General features: G+C 37.3%; 1 protein-coding gene across 2 annotated transcripts in view; it reads left to right on the plus strand.

Annotated features, from left to right (window-relative positions):
• The window catches only part of LOC134793527 (four and a half LIM domains protein 2-like), a 215,124-nt gene that overhangs the window by 128,792 nt on the left and 64,245 nt on the right, over positions 1–22,087 (plus strand). For both annotated transcript variants that reach the window (XM_063765123.1, XM_063765122.1), the window contains 4 exons: positions 11,950–12,097; positions 12,955–13,171; positions 13,245–13,348; positions 13,518–13,661. In XM_063765123.1, the coding sequence (XP_063621193.1) occupies positions 11,950–12,097; positions 12,955–13,171; positions 13,245–13,348; positions 13,518–13,661 (613 nt within the window). The remainder of the gene's footprint in view (positions 1–11,949; positions 12,098–12,954; positions 13,172–13,244; positions 13,349–13,517; positions 13,662–22,087) is intronic.

Below are 22,087 nucleotides of genomic sequence, written 5' to 3' on the forward strand. Positions count from 1 at the left end.
CGTTAAAATGCGCTGGGTTTTTGTGGCTCAATATAATTGGGTATTTTCTGACTATATTATCGAGTTTTAAAATAGAAATTGTGACTAAAAATAACTGCTATCTACGTTTCTCTATTAATCTTCTGGTGCTTTATTTCTTGCATGGTGTAAAATAATTTATCTTAAGTACAGTCAAATACCCTATTAGTAGGTAATCATAATTAATTATGGGTGAAATTTAATACGTGACTATATATTTTTTGATTGAATCGATAATCGTTTTTACTACTATGGCAGTTAAAATCACACGTGTGATTGATTTCGAAATTGCGACAGTAATGCAGTTGGCAGTAATATCGCAGTCGGCACCAGTATTGCAGCGCGATATTACTGTCTTACTGTTTCAAATGCCAAAATCAATTTCGCTGCCAGGGTTTTTGACATTCGAGGCAATAATGTAGTCGGCAGTAATATTGCAGTCAGCAACAGTATTGTAGCGCGCAAATGTCGAAATCAATATTGCTGCCAGAATTTTTTATATTTGCGGTGGTAATGCAGTCGGCAGTAATATCGCTGTTGGCAGCAGTATTGCAGGGCGATAGTACTGCCTTACTGTTTCAAATGCCAAAATCGATGTCGCTGCCAGGGTTTTTGACATTTGCGGTAGTAATGCTGTCGGCAGTAATATCTCAGTCGGTAGCAGTATTGCAGCGCGCAAATGACAGGCGCTGCCAGGATTTTTGATATTTGCGGTAGTAATGCAGTCGGCAGTAATATCGCTGTTGGCAGCAGTATTGCAGGGCGATAGTACTACCTTACTGTTTCAAATGCCAAAATCGATGTCGCTGCCAGGGTTTTTGACATTTGTGGTAGTAATGCAGTCGGCAGTAATATCGCAGTCGGCAGCAGTATTGCAGCGCGATATTACTGCCTGACTGTTTCAAATGACAAAATCGATGTCGCTGCCAGGGTTTTTGACATTTGTGGTAGTAATGCAGTTGGCAGTAATTATCGCAGTCGGCAGCAGTATTGCAGCGCGATATTACTGCCTGACTGTTTCAAATGTCAAAATTGATGTCACTGCCAGGGTTTATGACATTTGCGACAGTAATGCAGTCGGCACTAATATCGCAGTCGGCAGCAGTATTGCAGCGCGATATTACTGCCTTATCGTTTCAAATGTCAAAATCGATATCGCTTTCCACTCTGGACGACCGGCTAAAGCAAGACAGAGGCAGAGTGCCCTTTTTATCCACCCTTCTATCGGGTGGCAGAACTTCCCACTTCCCAGGAGCCGTGGGAATGTTTCTTCCCAACAGCTCTCCACAAGCTGCCCTGCGTTGACTGATTGTACTGGTCCATCAGCAAGCGATGGGGTTGTCACATCGCTACGCCCATATTCATGTGTACCGGTCAAGAAGCTATAGGTGCTCCGGACATTTGTAAGGCTTGCTCGGAGTTTAAGCCAACACGTGAGGCCCTTTTGACATTTTAATGAGATGTAGTAGTAGTCGTAGTAGTAAAACACTTTATTGTACTAAAAGAAACATAAGATAAGACATGAAAAAACACACAAAGTTTTATAGTACAAAGGCGAACGCATCCCTTTCAGGGATCTCTTCCAGTTAACCTTTGAGCAATTGAGGGAGAATTGGAGAACGGTAGACATAAAAGCTGTACTAAACGGTATAAAAATATGAGAAGTTTTGGATACATCAAGATATAGATTCCCTTATAATAGATTAAACCTACGTAATGTATGTATTGAAATGTAGGAAACAAGAATATATTCGCATGAGGAATTTAATATAAGTACCTATTGATATAATATAATACAAAATTATTTGGGGTATTAATTATTTATAGAAGCCCTTATATCATATCATATCATTTTTAGAGTTCCGTACCTCAAAAGGAAAAAACGGAACCCTTATAGGATCACTTTTGTTGTCCGTCCGTCTGTCTACTACGACCTTTTATCTCGGGAACGCGTGGATGTGTCGAGTTGAAATTAAAAGCATAACTTAGGTCCTAAAAGCTGTGAAAAATTTAAACTTCTAAGTGATCGGAAAAAAGATACGGCCGTTTATGCCGCAAAAAATGTATATTTCGAAACTCTCAAAGGAATCAAAATGTACCTATAAAATAAAGGGGCCCACTGATTAGCACTTCGCCGGACGATATCAGCCGGTCAGTTAAACGCAAAATTTGACAGCTCCGAACAACTGACAGGCTGATATCGTCCGGCGAACTGGTAATCTGTGGGTAATTCCCGTTGATCTAGAATTTCTAGAACTATGAAATTTGGCAAGTAATATCGTCACTACAAGTACTGGGAAAATATTCTAAAACTGTTTTTTTTTGTAAATAAATTAATAAATACGTTAAATTTGTACGGGACCCTCGGTGGGCGAGTCCGATTCGCACTTGTCCGGTTTTTTTAAGATGAATCTCTTATTAAAAACTACCTTAGTAATTATAACTATATATGGTAGAAAAACTCCGCGAGCCCTTACAAAGCTCTGCTTTTTGCTAGTAACAATACTAAACAACAGCCGTCACATGAAGTACTTAGGCAAGCGTAACAAAGACTAGTATATAAATAGTATGAATATGGTAAAGATCACACAAACACAAACCTATAGAAAAAACGAAATGTTTACCAAACAAACTACTGTTATTATTAATAGATGCAAATATTTTGACACTATCCATAATTAGAACAACATTGGATGGTTTTGATATTCTTGACAATATGTTGGCGTTTGTCTGACATTAACATTCGATTTCGACATTTTCCATCCAATTGTTTTGGAATTGATCCAGATAAATAGCATGGCATGGATTACGTTGGCTGTGGTATTGTGGTAATTGGATTTTGACATGATATTTATTTTGCTATAAATCGAAATCTGTTACATAAGTCTTTTATAATTATTTTGTCCTTGGCCGACATATTTATATTCATAATCGTAAATATTGGAATCATTCCAGACAATCGGCGAATGATTTCCTTTGCGATATCTTAGATTATATGTATAAATTAAATATATATAAATGATGATATAAATAATGATGATAATTTAAACCTGACGCACCGCTGAGTTACGGGTGTAATAAATCTTATCTAGATGTGTAATGGTTTTACTAGACGATTAAAAACGTTTCTTAGCAGAAACTACATTTAATCCCGTTCGTACATAAAATATTCTACACCATGATGATACGTATTTTGAAAAATCGCCTGATGATGCACAGACAACGAAGTATATCGTGTCGACTGTATGCACTTGCAAATTTAAAGGTTGTGATTGTAAGAATTCTCTGTTGTTACCTAATTATAATTAAATATCATGTAAGCGACTACGAGGCTTGCCACCAAAATTTATTATGTATTAGGTACACAACATTTTTGTTAACCTGAAAGAAGCTCACTGTGACTCGGTCCCATGAAGTCCAATGATAGCAGTGATAGCACTGCAAGCATGGCCAAAAAAACAAGAGACGACGACACCATAATCAAGTACTCTTTATTATGGGTCCTCTACACGATGGGCCAGCGCCGGCCACTCCAAGGGACGCAGCCATGCGGTAGAATGAGATAGCAATATCACTTGCTCCCTCTAACGCATAAATGCGTCCCTTGGAGTGGCCGGCGCTGGCCCATCGTGTAGAGGAGCCATTATACTGTGATATAATAAACAAATGCGCACCAGCACACATACTTAACGGAAAGATGACGTTGGGAAAATGATGATGAAAAAGAACAACTCTAGAGTCCATCTAAGCTAACTTTGCACTGAACAGAACAAAGAGTGGGAGTGCCACTCTTTGTCATTACAAATGCCATAGGTACAGAGTTAGCTTGGTCCAACTCTATAGCCTGTATCTTTAGGTATTTCAATAAAAGTAAACAAAATCTACCCTCAAATGGCTCCTTAAGCCACTTGAGTACTTGAGGGAAGATGAAAACATTACAAATGATCAGATAATGTAGGTTAAATTCAGGTCGTTCAGTGACAGATCCAGGTGGTTTTGTATTTGGTTGGTTAACCAATAAATTTTATAACTACCAGAAAATACAACTTATATTGTTTACTTTTATTTAAATACCTAAAGATACAGAGTATAGCCTGCGACATGCGCAAGATTGCCAGCGCGCAGTGTACGCGTTTACTTATGCAATGCTAGGCTAATTACCCTCACTTAACATTTCCCATGACTACAAGGATCTGCTTAATTGGTATGCGCGCGCGTCACGCCGGTCAACAACCCGCATTGTTTACATCTATATCCTGGCCCTTTTGACGAATGGGAAAATAAATGGACAAGTAAACACGAAATCGTACCGTACTACTTACGTGTAAGGTTCACTTTTGGGGATTTTGTGAACCTTGTAAAAACGTAAGAATGCGTTTTACTCAAAGGTTTAATGATAATGAATACAGTTCAGTAATGTCAGAAACCAATACGTTTAAAACACTCTATTTACTATGTGCACACACCACGGTAAACACATGTCAACTGAATAAAAAAACCTACAAAAACTAGATATTGTACAAATGTGTCTTGTGTGTTAAAAATGGTCATCAATATTTTCAGAAGACCATTTTGTCCAACTCCAGAGCTTGCGGAGTCGCCCTATATAAAAGTATTAAAATAAAATCTATAGGTAGATATCCCGGATTATTAAGCTCCCTAAATTCGACACAAAGTGATAGCAAGCTTATTGAAACAAAATGGTACCACAACTGACTGAAGTATGACCAACCAAAAAAAAGGAATCATCGAAATCAATTCATGATTGGCGGAGTAATCGCGTAACAAACATACAAAACATACAGCCTAATAAATCGAATAATGAGTTAAAAGAGGATGTCAAAATTGGGCAAAGTGTAGAAGAAAATCTGAACGGTCCCTGAGCGCTTATGCAATATACGTATCTGACGAATGGCGATGCATCCGCCGGGATAAACACTTGAGAGTGATCACGAAAGTGAAACATTACCTTCGTAGTAAAGTTTAGAATACACTGATCTGATTAAGTTATTTGTGTCAATCAGTTTGTTTTCATTGGATCGGTTGCAATGTTCCCGCGCCAGCCATTTTACGCGTTCAGTCATTCTCATAAAATATATTTTCGTTTGATTTACGACATGGTAATTAGATTGGCCGCTGTTTACGCTAATTCAAGGTCCTTGATGTCTTGCCCTAGAAGTTGTGGTATTACATTACTAAACAGTTCTGTGGCTTTGGGCTTTTTATCTTAAAGTTTGACACTGTGATATAACCTCGTGAGTAGGTAGGTATGTAGGTAGCCGTAGATCACGAATGGTGCTGATTTTAGTCAATAATTATCTAGTCATCAAAGCCCAAATGTAGGGTAGTTTTATTTTGTATTCCACGTAGCGTCGAATTTCAGAGCTAATTGTGGTCAATAAGGTGTTACCACCGGTGACCAGAGAGCTGGCAGCTTTCTCTCGCAGCGCATCAGTATTGCGATTCAGCGAGGGAATGCTGCCAGCATCTTCGGCACAATGCCGCGGGGGCCTGTTTTAGATTTATTTTAATTTAGATTAGTTTAGTTTTTAATTTTAGATACTGTACCCTAATATGTAATAAAAATAACTTAAATATATCTAAATAAGGTGTCAATATATTCATTATTATGGCCTATTTAAGATATGGGTTATATTTTAACCGACTTAAAGAACGACGACCTAACGAAGGAATTCATAGTCGGGTCAAAGGGTGTAATTTTTTACCCCCTTATTCATAAACGTTTACTAAAGTTTACAAGCCGATAATAATCGTTTGTCCCTTTCCATTATACCTATACGTCGGAAAGGGACAAACGATTATTATCGGCTTGTCGACTTTAGTAAACGTTTATGATTCGGGGTTAGTCTTTACTTTACTATACCGCATAATGCCAGATCTCAGTGGCCAGTTCGTGATTTAAAAAAATACGATTTAAAAAACCAGACAAAGCTTATCAAAATCTTGTTGATGCGGCCGAGTGGGTACACTGGGTACCTAATCGTACGAGCACCACAAAGCACTCCACAAATAAATAATTTATTTCTTTCAATGAAAATGTAAGGTTAGGAAACTGTAAAATGAAGGTAGCTCGACCCCTCTAGTCACCTAAATATAGAACACATTTGTCTCTGGCCTGGGTTAAGGCCACTCTATCTTATTAGAAGCACTGACGTCGACCACATATTGCCAGTCGTAACATAATGGTATAGAATATACTCGTAGAGTCCGATTCGGACTTGCTGCGGCGGATCTGTGACTATACATAAGTAAGTATATGACTTAAATTATACAAATTTCCACAAACTTACGTTTAAATTACATACTTATTAGTTCTCGTTGGACTTAATCGGAGGAATTATAAGGATTCATGGGTAACTGCAGACTTCTACATTACTAATTGCTATGTGGAAATAGGTTACATAGCCATCGGACTTTTGCCACAGAATAAATAATAGTTTTATTTTTGCTAAATTCCTGGCTTAGCTAAAACATGCGGATTCGGCTAGTATTGTAGCATTTGCAGCACAATTATAATCATTTTGTTAACATCTTAATCCCGAAATAAACGTTCTGTCAACCGCTGCATACATACTACCTCTCCACATGTTTATTTTCACACATATAAAAGATTGCAATAAAAAAGACAAATGGTAATGAAATAAACCGCTTGTAGCCGATGTAAAAACAAATACAGAGTTGAGGTAGGAAGTGATAGCGCGCATGGCCGTTTTATCTGCTCGTACTCGTAAAATTAAAAGGGTCAAATGTTACGAATGGAATTCATGTTTTAGTGTTGCACCAGCGTCCTAAAATACATACATAAGTACATACATACATACATACAAAAGGTACAATCGCCATCAGATATATCGGAGTGGAGAAGGTGTTCACATATACACCGTGTTTTTTTTTTATTTCCGTAAATTTCAAGGGTGCATTCCTGAGCTTAAATCAAGTAACTTTCTCAAAGACACCGATGTTCTAATTAAGTCCATTTCGGAGATAATCCATAATTTACTTTTTTCCTATAAGGCCTCTACAAGCGTGTACACTTGCCTTAGGGCCGGCTTACATATTGATTAGTGTTTAGAATGAGTTCATACATTTGCTACTAAACTTAAGTACAATCTCGGTCGATTGATGTACGAAATGACATTGATATGTCACAGATTTAAATTGTTTGGTTGAGTTAAATGTAATGCCCGTGTTACAACAACGCTATATGCTACATTTAATTACTTTTTAAACAAAAAAAAACAAAAAAGAAACCAAAAAAAAAATTTTTTTTTTGAAAATTAACTATGCCATTTAGTTCTTATAAACGTACTTAACTATACCCCGAAGTTAACGGAATTCAATAAAAACACGGTGTATATATCTATTAAAGCACATATTATAAAGCCCCTATTTTATTTAATATTATTAAAATAGTTAGTTTTAATTAGTTTAGTTTATATTTTGTACTTTTTTGTGGCAATAAAGCTTTTTCATTCATTCATTCATTAAACTTGCACATGTCCAAAAGCTGTGCAAGCTTTTGGACATGTGCAAGTCATACTTGTACAAAAACCAATAAATATATATATTTTATTCATTTTCAAGTCATGCTACATCAGATAATTGGGAGCATACATTTCAAGATTAATGATTAGAAACTTCCGGCCAATGATTCTGATTCATAACAAAAACTTAAAAACTTAGCAATCAAATTAAACAAAATGAAAAACCATCAGAAATATGATGAAAATCTTACGAGATCACGTGACCGTCGGCGTGTTTTTGTCCGTTACTATCACGCTTTTATTAGTCAATAATTATCCGGTATGCAGGATTTTGTAAGTACTGTTATACACTATGTATTACTGTCCCAGACGAAATGTCATGCGGTTATTGCAAATCACTAACACAACACAATCATATCTCACGTGCATCTTCTACTGCCTTTGTCCCGCACTTAGCAATTGAATAAGATCACAATACGGGTACGAAGCTGTGTTAAAAGGTCCTATGTATATTAAGCTGCAGAGATAACTCACCCCTCCTGCAGGGGGATCAGTTATCTCTGCAGTTTACTGTACAATATTCATCTCAAATATACTTTTACCCTTTCTAAATTCATGTAAAGAATAGTTTTGTATATATAAAATGTCTTATTATATAAAGATGGACGGACTTGTGACTTTCTGAAAGTGTCTTGTCGATTGTATGTAATGACGTGGATCATTACATCCTCGACATTGATTTGGATCCGACAAGGGATATGAAGGCTGGACGTCATGACTTTTGATTATGGATATGCTATATTTGGATGTGCACGAGTATTAATTATGAATAAAATGGTTCAATATTCTGTACAGTTTGCATTTATTTGGTGATTCCATTCTATGTGTTAAGAGTCCCCAGCAAGCTCGTTGACCAAAGCATCACTTAAAACATAATTATAATCCGATTAAAGAATTAAACGAAGTTGATTGGTTTGTTTCAAGACGTAGTGCTACAAACATTAATGAATTGAATTCACTAGCGATTACTGTAAACTCACAATCATTATCAATTGCCTGTATAAGTAATGATTAATGAATTATTCAGCTTGATATTGTACCGCGTTACTCATCCTTTGCACTGTGAAATAGGTATTTCATTAATTTTAAGGTTGCAGTTTGCAGTCAGGATTTCTGCCAAGAAACATCCAAACGGCTGACGTATGATGGTCGCGGTTATCGATGTATTAGCTTTATAATGGCGGTGTCTGTAAAAATGTAATGGGATGACAGATGCTACGAAAAGTCACGTGACAATTATCATACAACATACATTTCGAGTGGCATCATCGATTGTCATCTTGGCTAGGCCCCCAGGCAACCATTCTTGTGTAAGAATTATGTATCGTTTAATATACACAAACGAGACATCATTAATTTATATTCATGTAATAACGGATTAACAGCGTACGTGATTGATCTCGCACGTACCCTGTACCGTCTGTACCCTCACGAGATCATTGTCTTGTTAGGGATAAGACGCTTTGTCACGGCGGGCTATTTATAGATCAACAACGCACTAAATGTATAAACGCGCGGTTAAAATAAAACTTTAGAAAACGCCTGTCTAGTTTATGTAATTTTTATGTCATACAAATTATAGGTACCAACCAAAATATACAACCTTGGCTTACTTTGGACGTGCTCTCGATTCCCGATAATGGTGTTAGCCGTGTTAGCATCAAATCAAAACTTTCATATACTTGAATTCTTAACCGTTGAATAACCTTTTTTCTAATGTTTAGTATTAATTACATAAAAATGCCTTTCTTGTACCTATAGCAAGTATAGCAGCTAAACGGCTCGGCCACGACATCGAGCGACTTGCGACGGCGGGAGCGATAACCATAGGTTGGAGCGAAAGGTCCGATCGCTGTGTCACCGTGACACTATAGAGTATATATACCGTAATACTATAGAGTCGGACCAAGCTAACTCTACTTGGCATTTGCAATGACATACAGTACCGTCTTTACCATAAGGGCACACGGGGCCCGTGCCCAGGGCCCCATCCTCAAGGGGCCCCGAAGGACAGACAGTAACAGTATATTTGATTACCCATAGTAAATAGAAGATCATAGTAAATAAATGTTCTTAGTTTAATTCGCTTTCTTTACTTTCCAAAAGGGCCCCAAATTCTTATGTGCCCAAGGGCCCCAGCATAGTTTAAGACGACCCTGATGACATAGTGAGACAACGTCATCACATTAGTGTCAAATTTCTATGAATTAATTACACCCCCACACTTATTCTGTTTCGATCGGTACTAAGTTAGCTTAGACAGACTCTATCTTTTTTCTAAGTGTACAGTGAAGCGTTTATTAGTGTTCAAAAACCGCGGCGTTTTTATAATACATGGAGCTGTTTAAACATGCAAATCGCAATAAGTACACACACAATGTAGTCGTGTTCCGTTATACCGACTATAGTAGTTTATGTGACTGCTACATAATGAGTGGCATTAAAATACGAGTGTGGGTTTAAGAAACGAACGTTAGTGAGTTTCTTAATAGGATCACACGAGTGTTTTAATGCCTAATTATGTACAGTTACATACACTACTTTATCTAAACACATACTTAAAACTAACTAAAAGATAAACTGTACGTCAAATGGCGGTGAATGAAAACTTTTTTCACGCATGTCACACATCCGTAGTTTTTTTTAATTCCTAGACAAAAGAATGAAGTCCCTATTCTCATGTCACTCGAGATCAAATATCGTGCGGTTTATATTTAAAAAACATACTAAATTGACGTTTCGTATCGATAACTGTTTTAATATCTACGGATACTAGAATAGAGACCTACTTGAGTTTTGACTGCTGTTCCAAATTTAAACTCATAACCTACAAAAATCTATAAGGTTATGTACATTAAAGTACAAATTTTCCTACTACCACAGATAAGAAAGTTCTCATAGCAAAATTGGTTGTAATAAAGCTTGTCATTTCCTACGGTTTCTGAACGCATTATAGAGCACTAATGGCTTGTGTGTAGATAAAGTATTTTACATTACCTACCCGATCTTTGTTTTAAAAACAAAAACACTGTTTTTGTATCGTGTACCTATTGGTTAACGGTAAACAAACAAACGGTACTTCAAAAGACATTACTACATATTTTACAGTACATTACCTTTTACAGATGTAGTGCATAATTACTTTCCTTCGTATTTTCACGGAAACGGAGGAACGTGTCTTGCTATTTCAGTCAGTCTCGGTACAAAGAGTACTGAGGTTGATTGAAGTAGCATGACAAATACGAACGTTTCCGAGACAATACGATGGAAAACAATTATGCACTACATCTTAGGTACAGTTTATTCACGCTGAATAAAAATAAAATAACATAAAGTTAAATGTGGTTACTTAATATATGTAGACCAAAGTATCATTTCTGGTTTTCTTTTACCAATAGATACATATATGTAGGTATAAATATTTACAATCAATAGGTAATACGAAGCAAATAACCATAACTATTGATTAGGTATTGTAGATTTACTCTCTGGATGAAAAAAAAATCTGCAACACAGAACGAAACAGACGATAAGTACCAATAGGTATAACAATATCTTGACTATTATTTTAGTACACACATTTGTAGCTGGTGACATTAGCAGTTTGCAATGTTAACGGCTGTAGTAAAACTCAAGTGTATTGCAAATGATGTCGAACAGAGCCGTTTAGCATAATAGTTCTCTTTGTGTTTATTCGCACATACTTGTATTACTAGTATAATGTTGTAAGCGTCAGTAAGCTTCAGTTAATGCTTTCAAAGCACTAGAAAATAGGTTTAAAATTTTTCTACGCTATTACTAAACAGCTGTCTGTTTAGTGTAAGACTTGAGTGAATTATGTTTTTAAGATAAAAGCTGCCTAGAAGCATGATTGAGCATAAGTATAAAACTTTGTAAAAGGGGGGCTTGAATTGACCTTGAATAAAAAAAACCGGACAAGTGCGAGTCGGACTCGCCCACCGAGGGTTCCGTACTTTTTAGTATTTGTTGTTATAGCGGCAACAGAAATACATCATCTGTGAAAATTTCAACTGTCTAGCTATCACGGTTCGTGAGATACAGCCTGGTGACAGACGGACGGACGGACGGATGGACGGACGGACAGCGGAGTCTTAGTAATTGGGTCCCGTTTTACCCTTTGGGTACGGAACCCTAAAAATACATACGTTTCGTTCTAGCATAGTTTGTGAGATCTACATTTACTGCAAGCCAGAAGCGGTCTCAGTAATATTATTTTGTAGGTACTTACTGCGTGCTTATTATTAATCCGGAGGTTTATTACCTATGTACGAGTAACAAAATTTTTGTTACATAGGTAATAAATCAACGACACGATAAATTAAAAGTTTGTCTTCTATCTTTCCAGAAAAACCTGCAAGTCATGCGGCTGCGATCGTCTGCAACACTCCGTGTACCACGAGGAGCTGGACTCCGTGCGAGACCGGCTCGGGCTGCGAGACCGGCCGCAGATAGGCCTCGGTCTGGACTCGCCGCCCGGACTCACTCACAAGCAGGTACGTGCGGCTTGCAGGCGAGGAATATTCCATACGCGACCTACGCGGTCTGTGGGAGCCGTGGATGGATGTCAGGCTGAACTCGCCACCAGAACACACATAACAGGTACATCTAGCTTGCAGAGGGCCTACCGCGAGCCACGTTCGACGTGTTGCCTCTCTGTAGCACTTGTAAATTCGTACGTAAGTATGACAGGAAGGCAACACGTCGAACGTGGTGCGCGGTAGGCCCACAGACGAGGAGAACTCCGTGTGCATCGTGCCCCGTAAACATAGCCCTAGACCTTGACAAAATACCTATCGGGAAACCGTTACAACATAGTTCACTGCTGACTGCTGAGTGACGTTGATCAGTCTGCCAACTGTAGTTGGTGCAACCGGCCCTAAGTCGCATTGATTCAACGTAAACCTTATGAGAATTGTTGTAAATAAGGTGATCGAACTTAATATGATGATATGAGACTTACATGTTCATTACATATTGTAGGATATAGGTTTACTTATCTTGTAGAAAATTAAATATTTAATTTTTATGCCGTTTAGTACAGCTTTTGTTTCTACCGTTCTCCAATTCTCCCTCAATTGCTCAAAAGTTAACTGGAAGTGATTCCTGAAAGGGATAAGTTCGCCTTTGTACTAATGATGTGTGTTTTTTCATGTTTTATACATGTTTCTTTTATAGTAAAATAAAGTGTTTTACTACTACTACTACTAAAATTACTGTAATTAAGGAAAACAATGAGCGATATTTCATAAACAGTGTAGGTAGTTGCACTAGGAAGGAAAACTGTTTGATAACTGCTCTAAATAATAGTACTTACAGCAAATACCTTTCTTATCAAAGCGTTTGCTTCCAGACGGAACTGTACTGGGCTTCGTTGGCGGAACGTGCGCCGAGCAACGTAGGTGGCGCCACTGGGGCGGCAGCGTGGCGCGCCTGGCGAACTAGAGCGCTCGCCACTCAGCTGCCGAAGCAAGACTTATCTCTCTCACACTGCCGACACATCGATGAAGTCCACCGCAAGCAGTTTGAAGACTTTGTCGCTGCTAGGAATGAAATAGCTCTAGATATAGGTTCGTTAAATAACAAAAACTTACATATAGCTCCATCTGTCGGCGAGTAGTGAAACTAGAGTTTTGTTTACAGGTGTTGCTGGTCAGCATCTTAACGCGCCAGTGGGATGTTTAGGTTGCGACAAGCCTATTCGGAGCGGAAGTATCTCTATCTGCGCACCGCGGTTAGGTCAAGAGGTACGAGTAAATAATTATTGACTAATCTGTATAAAACTGCATGCTATCATTATTGCAAACAGAAGTATATGAGAGAGCTGTGTACATTTGTAATAGTTCTGCTACTCGCCGCTAGATGGCGCTAATATAAAATTTAATTTTATATGAGTTTGATGACTTGTTTTTTCAGGCGTTGTTCCACCCAGCATGCTTCTCCTGCTCGGAATGCGACGAGCTGCTGGTGGAGCTGGCGTACTGCGCGCTGGACGGCCGGCTGTTCTGCGTTAGGCATTACGCTGAGCGGCTGAAGCCGAGGTGCCATGCTTGCGATGAGGTTAGTAGTATCAAAAAGAATAGATATGTTACCTGTCAATAGGATTTTCTAGTGATTAACTAGCTTTTATTGGATCTCTCGCCTCATCAATAGCCGCTGCACGGATGATTGTTGCAACGCTGTGTCAAGAGCGGTTGAGACGGCCTATGGCTATACAAGCCTATTGCTGCACGGCACTTCTTGCCGTATAAATCGCATGTGTGAATTTGCTGAGCCTCTGGATTCGAGACACTACTACTATGTATATCTACAGGTTTGTAATGTATCTGCCTGCCTTTAAATATTAGGAAAACTATCAATTATGAAGATAATGACTTAAAAACTTCCATAAAAAGGTATAAGCACCTATTAAAGTTGTAAATTATTATTCTTTCTCTGGTGATCCGTCTGCTCGTTTGCCTCCTATATCATAAAAACAAACAGTCCTGTATATGGACGACAATCAAATTGCTTAGAAAGTGTGCTGCTAAATGTCAATGGGCCAGAAATAGCGCACTCGTTATTCATTAAATTATTTAAGTATGTAAACATGTGTACCTGTACAAAAAAAATACAAAATGTGATTATATATGAATTTTAAAAACAACATTTTGCAATAAAGGCAGGGTATATTGAGCTGGACAGAGTGGACAGGTATACCCACGAACTAGTCAGTTGGAGTTCAATTGCATTTAAATCTGACATGTCGATATTAGATTAGATTCACATTGGATGAGGCTTACTTGCATCCGCTACGGATAAAGCGGATGTGTTAGAGCGCAACAAACTCATAGCCAGATTGGATTGGAATAAGAGTAATCGAGTAGAATGTGGGCCTCGTATGGGAAGTGTGCTGGCAAATGTCAGGTGGCCAGGAATAGCGCACCCGTCTCGTTTTGTTTGGAATACCTTTAATGTGGACAGACTCGCGTTGCGTAAGAAATTCGCGAGGTTGTTCACGACCATAAGCAGTGGGGAGACACTCCTGACTTCGGGCAAACTCGGCTCCGTTCGGCTCAGCATTGCTCCGAGCAATTATTAGGGTTGACACAACTTGACGTCTCTTTGCGTGCACGACCACAGATAAGATAATTACTTGAATTTTGACAATCCTAAATAGTCGAAAGGGATAAGGCCATAAGTTAGAAAGGGGGATGTCATGATTCGACCCTGAACTGCTGTCAAACTTCGGTTTTGTAGGAAGTGTCCTTTCTGTACGGTAGTACTATTACTTATTCTGTGCCATAAGTGAGGTCTGATGATGCAGTGGTAATCAACTTGATTATTCATAAGCGGCTGTCAAATCGGCTAAATAATCAACTAAGTTATAACAGACATACATCGTAGAAAAAAAAACTATTGAATAAGTCTACTAGCTATAACACTAAGTCTCAAACTACAAATTAACCCACAAATCTAGCCCGTATTTCAGCCTAGTTATATTTCGAGTGCAACTACAAATATTGTTCTAAATATAATCCAACTTTTCAATAAGTCGGCCTAACTATGCCAAGCTATATTAACAGGTTGTTATGCTGGGCTGCTGCAGCAATATTGTGACGATACTGAAACCAAAGAAATGACTATTAAATTCTTTTCACCCTTATAATTGTATATTTCGTATTTAAAAAGTTATAATAAGTTCAAAATGATGGTTTTAGTTAAAACATTTACTTGTTTAAATTAAACGCAGACTCTAGGTCGAACTGAAGCGCCGACCGCGCTATTCAAAATCGCCGGGTGAAAATCAGAGTTAAGGGAAATATTTAAGACGACAAAGACATACTGGCCAATAGATGACACCTGTTGTCACTTCAAGTTTAAATACCTATTGCATCCACTATCGAGCACTCGGACCTTACCTTACTACCTGAGTAAAAAAATTTGACATGTCCGAGTTATAAGAATTCTTAAGTTGTAGCGGTAGTACCATTTAACCACTTACACTCTTCATAGCAATATAGGTCAGCCAGCAGCAGAATCTCTGACGCAGTGTAACAATCAGAATAATCGCTTGCAAGATTTCAACTGACAATATGAATTACGAGCCGCAACTGCGCTCGTTCATTCATGCAAAGTGCATTACCGTTGGCGTATATAAATATTTCCTGACTGACGCATCAACTAGATAAAGATAATAATTAAACTTGTGAGGTAGGGCAGGGTATAATACACTTATTTTAATCTAAACCTATACACGGCGGTCAAAAAATAACTGCATTCCCGTTGCCAGGGAGGTTTTGGGATTAAGTATACTGAGCAAGTTTAACTATGGGACCAACCCCGAAATTGCGAAAACAAATTTACCATCCCATAGAAAATTTCCCGGCCAAAAAGTATGAAACAGCCAAATTTTTTAGCCACTTATTTTTTGGCCACTTTTTTTTTTACGTGAATGCATACTCCGTAGTTTTCGTTGTTTACCTACCGTATTAGATAGCGTAGGAAATAAATAGACACAGAGTTTACGACAAAATTTCGAGGAAAGGGAATGAACCCCCACCCCCACTTGCTCACCACGCTAAACCCATTTCATCTATCTTCAATTCCCCAGATTTTTGGCTCGAACTAGCATCTGTCTAATATGTATAATATTATGTATAGATATTCGTACTACTAGTAAAGTCGACTGTCCAAGTTACGATCTTACGATAACTCCGTCTCTATCGCTATATATTACTTAAATCGCAGCGATAGAAGGGTAGGTAAACGTAAGCCGTCTGGTTCACCTATTAGCACTTGTCAAAACTCTTGTTCCTAAAAACCCTGTCTAGTTACGAGATTGCACCCTAGGTATACATTATTTATTATTAACTGAGACATCGTAACTGGTCTGGACAACCAATATTATTGCCCGTTAACGTTAACGTTTATTTTGACAGTTAATTACATGTAGTTCAATTTGTATTGGTGTCAGTGTAATTTACTTTAACACGCTCTATTTACTATGTGCACTTTTTGTGATGGGGAAAAAATGTTAAACTCGCGAGAGCGTAAGACGTAAGACGTGACGTCACGTGTCATTGAGTTTTTCTTTATTGATTTAAATGCCATCTAGTGAGTTTCCCTCTAACTGGTATAATATAACTCGAGCACTAACAGTGATGTGCTTAGGGGTTTCAAGTAATGTGACGAAATAACGCTAGATGGCGTTAACCTCAATTATACATAGTGAAAACTTCTTTAGCGGCGCTGTGCTATGTCATTGAGTTTTCACTTCTGCCGGCACTCCTGGAGTGCAACCCGTTGTTTATTTTTTTTTATAATCGTACCTTAGGTACCTACACTACCTACTGGTGTTTTACTTGTAAAGACTTTGTTATATGTGCTTATTATTATGCAATGCGCGGTGATAAGCACATATAACCTTGGTAAAGGACTATCGAATATCTTGTATGTTGTACTTAAGTAATAACAAAACTCTCATAGATGAAATTAAACGTGAATATGCAAACAGCTTCCTTAACGTCTGACCACAGCTTAAATGACTTTACAAACGTTATTTTTAACCCCAAACTCCCACAGGTACGTAGCAACAGCAGCTCTAAATTTTCAATCGCTTGTTACTAAATGAATAATACGCTCGGTATGTGTTTACTGGTTACGGAGCAAAAATAAACTGTTAAACAGTAACATACCTCTTAGCAGTTGTGATAGACGCTTCGGCTTATTTGAACGTATTTTGCACGATTTTTTGGCGCAACTTTTTAAAAATATCTTTGTGCGTGGCCGCAGTGTGGTGGGGTGTTTCGTGGTAGAGGTGAGAAAATTAAAGTTATGTATAGTTTTGCACGTTATTTACGTATTTTGTCAAAAGAAATTTGTAATGTATCAACTGTGTATTTTGAACTTCAATTCAATCTTTTGGATCTCACTGTAAAATAGTATTTTGGCACCTTTTTCTACTGAGAAATTGTATTGCCAGACTATATGAATACGTATATTGTGATAATTGCTTAAATGCACACCTGCATTAATTAGTGCTAGAATTAACATGTTTTACCTAATAGTATAGATTAACTTTGCTTTTATTGCCATAGAGTCTAAGCTAACTCTGCACTGACTTTGACAGAACAAATTGTGGAAATGTAATATTTTAATAGACATTCGACATTTATCATGATATTCCACGTTTTGTCATTGCAAAAGTTGCTTGGTCCGACTCTACCTACTTTACTCGTATTATTCTTTCATCGGCTACTCGTAATGTAGCAATACCCGAAAGCTCAGGATGCCAAATTCTATGCATTAGACATGATGCGTTGAACATAAACATGTTTATCCCTGCAGACGGGTAATAATTAACATTTCATGTGAAGAGCTCATGACCCATATTTCTAAAACCAGTACGAAATGGTGCACATCAGTGTGTGTTTTATAGCAGTGTCATGTTTTATATAAGTATTTGGGACGTTCGTAAAGTTAAAAAATATGTAACTAAAAGGACTTCAACTAGTTCTCGTATGAATACTGGTGATTTTACCCTAATATACGTACATAAAGATGCGAGGATGTTGCCAAAATACTTAAATGGCGATTCCTAACTTTGTTGTGTGATCTATGGTGGTAGTTGTGGCTAATCAATGGTTACCTGGAAGTGATCTCTTCATAACTGTAAGTCAGACAGTTGGTAAACTTTAGTTTCGTATTTTCGGTAGGTAAATTTTTATCGTGTCGCAGGATGTGACGTCCTTTTACAATTCTAAATGCCCGTTTTCAAGTGATATACCGTATAAAGCAATGATTGCAAGTCCTTGGTGCTATTTAAGGCGACGGTAGCGGTGGGTAAAATTTCAGATTCTGTCAATTTACCCCATTTCACACACAAGCGCACTTCACGCACACTACCTCGCTTTACTGGGACAGGTCAGTGACCCATCATGTTTTTTTTAAGATTGGACTTTTAGTTTAGTATTGACCACTAGCCTCCTTTGAGGGTAAAAGCGTTCCATTGAAAGATGAAAGAGAAACAATGCATTTAATCTTGCTTTCCTTGTCTGTTCATGTCACACGTGACGTACTTACCTATTTAATTAATTTGATTGTTGACTGTTTTACTACCTAATATTGCATTGTCGAGATACGCGTTTTGTACAATTAAAGCGAATAAAACAAGATGTCATTAACTCAGATGTAAAATGTTATTTACTACTCTATACGGTTTTTCATAAGGTGCAAAATCCATTCAATAGGAATTTAAATAAATAAAGTTTCAGCAGGGTGGCAATTCCATTTTGGCGGATAAAGCGAAACAGAATAGTTCTATCGAACCTGCTTACAAATTTTCACGAGAATCAGTTGAGAAATGTGATCTGCAAAGGAGAACATACAAAAGCATTTTTGCCCAAGCTGAAACGGAGACCTTTGCTAACGCTCGGCCAATGATGGTTTAGGTACACCTATAAAAAATGGTTGTCCCTGCTGTAATTTTAATATCTTTATATTTCAACGGTATAGTTTTGCCTTCAAAAATAATCGGTATCGCTAAACAATAGCGGTACCTTACTACTTATACGTTCACGAAATCGGTATCTGCATAACTTGATTGTTAGTAAACTAACCTGAAAAATAATCTCAAAACCACCGAAACATTTATGTACAGTCACTTGCAATAATATGTTACGTCATTAGCGCCAACTTTGCCTCCAGGGAAACTTTGCCCAAAACGACAATTTTAAACAAATTCGTTAATGTAGAAAAAATTATAATAGTTAAGGCCACCCTGCTATTTTTAGTAGAAAATAGGTTATATTTCTGACAAAACTATATACCAAACTTGTGCATAACTTGACTTGGGAATTTAGAGTTTGAGCGAATTGTCTAATATAGGGTATATTTCGGCGGGCAAAAAATTGATAAATAATGAATGCAAGTAGAAAAAATTGAGAACCCTTTGGCAAATATTTCCGGGTTTGAGTTATAACACATGAAGCATAGATTATGTCTATTGAGATTTAAACTAAAAAGGCCTAAATACACAAAAGTTTTAGCGGTGGGCAAAGTAATCCGGTAATTTGGCATCTATACCAACATTGCCCACCACCAAAAACGGATTAGGGTTGTCACTTTCATCTAATTTACCCAACTTCGCAAGTAAAAGAAGGTTATGTTTGTACACTAAAATAAATTTAAGGTCACTGTGGGTAAGTCCGTCTACAAGGCAAGTCCGTCAACACGTTATAACTTTTGAATTTGAAGGCGTATGCGACTTTGGAGTCCAGTCGATTAACCAGTTTTTCGCGCTAGTTCCGTCACTGTAAAACAGATGGCGCTGTGACAACCAACTTCAGAGCAATCCGCCTCAACAAGTCATTTCGTGTTTTGAACTCGAAGTCATAGTGCGACAGCCGTTCGAAAAAAAATTGTTAAAAATAGTTTCTGAAAAGATTGTGCATCAGAAAGTAACTACGTAGGTGGCATAAGAACCAGTTGTCTTTATTCTATTTTTAAAATATCAGAAATTAGCCTAGTTTTGTAATTATACGTTTCACAATTTATCATATTAAAATTTGACTAAGTTGGATAGTCCGTCTATTATGTTCAAGGCAAGTCCGTCATATGCCGGACTTTCGTTAAATCAGAGATTACCAACTGTTTTTGCGACTTTAATATTATAACGATTTGATAAGGTATCAAAAAATCCTCCTGACTTTGCGCATGATGTTACTTTATTAAATTTTGATCTCAGTATATTAAAAGAAACGATTATAATTCATTTTCAAATTACTATTGATCTTTTATTTCGGAAATCAAAAAAATAATTATGTTTAATTATTTGCCAAAAAAGGTTTACCACCCCATTTTGGTAGTATATGCCGGACTTGCCTTTGTTTTAGAAAAATGGTGTTTAATTCGAATCTGAACCGTATATTAACAAGTTTAAAATACACTTTTCATTGTCTTGATCCCTACGAACATATACGCACCCATAGATTGGCTGATATCATAACTAGACGGACTTCCCTTAAACTGCACGGGAAGTCCGTCTACTCGCCGAATTTTAAAAAATGCCATTGTTTTTGCTTAATTTGTGATTGAAATGATCTGTCACTAGGGCTAAACTCTTAATTATTAAATTCTTCATCTTATGTGATTACAAGCAGTAACATAGGTGAATAATTAACGGAACTAGATCACTCCAAAGTCGAAAAAAAATAAAGTATGCCGGACTTCGCCACAGTGACCTTATATATACTGTATTTAATTTGTCTTATTATCCTTTATTTAGATGTTTTATCCCGTTAACGAATGAAAAACACAACAAAAATCATATTTTTGGCCATTAAACTATTGTAACAGATTTTCTCAAAAGTGACAATCCTAGCCTTTGTAAAATGCTTAGGCGAGCCTTATTTGGAAATGGGCAAAAACGGGTAGGCAACATTGCCCAGCAAATTTATTTTAAAGTTTTTACACTTATCGCTAAGTTATTAACAGGGAATGGTAGGATTGCCCAAAACCTTTAAGTGATCCTTAGACATCATCATCATACGAGCTGTATTTGAATACCAAATTGACGTGGGCAATGTTGGCGAAAACCCCGGATATAATTGCCCGCCCTCTAAAACGCAAAAAAATTTGTAAAAACACGATAAAAAATGTTTTTTTTTCAAATAAACTGATGCGTTTGATCACAATGGACGTGCTGAGCAAAAAAAGTCATATGATGTGATGTTTTTTGAGAAATTCGTTTTAAAAAATAAGCGGGCAAAGTTGGTGATAATGACGGTACCTACTCTTCGAAGGCCGCAAAAATATGTGACATGGTCTTATGGTTCTACAAATAAGATCGTGTCAGATATTTTTGCGGCCTTCGTTGTGTAACATAAATTGCAGGCGACTGTACATTTGGAATAATTATTTTATTTAGTTTCAACGAAAGTTTCAAGTTTAGTACGAAAATACTTCAGATATGCAATATGCACAAAATGTAGACCTAATCGAAATAAAACATTGCTTTTTATAGGTAATTTATAAAACATTCGATACATAGGTATACATAACAATAACTAGAGCGCTATTGGCCTGTAAGCTTCATCTCGGTCTCCAAAGCCGCAAAAACTCGCTAGTACTTAGTGCTGGTCTAGCCGTTATTTTTTCTTGAAGATTTTCAGAGAACAGCACGTACACGCATTATACATATAGACGGAACGAACCGCATAATCATTATCATTTATTCGTCGCAATCCATGGTATTACAGATCTAGGTACAAGACTTTCAGGTATTACTTATACGAATTACATAACTCTTCCTGTTAATAGGCATTATTTTAAGATAAAAGTTCTATAATATAATACAAGATTACAATTGTCATCAAAATTCATTGACGTACAGAAGTCAAATACGTTTTTAAACTGACGCAAAATGATACCAGCATAATAAAAATTGATCCCAATCAGTAAAGATGAGTCTATAAACTTTTTTCATTTTAAGCGAGTTTTGAAGG

The sequence above is a fragment of the Cydia splendana genome, chromosome 9 (assembly GCF_910591565.1).
Source record: "Cydia splendana chromosome 9, ilCydSple1.2, whole genome shotgun sequence".
NCBI lineage: Eukaryota > Metazoa > Arthropoda > Insecta > Lepidoptera > Tortricidae > Cydia > Cydia splendana.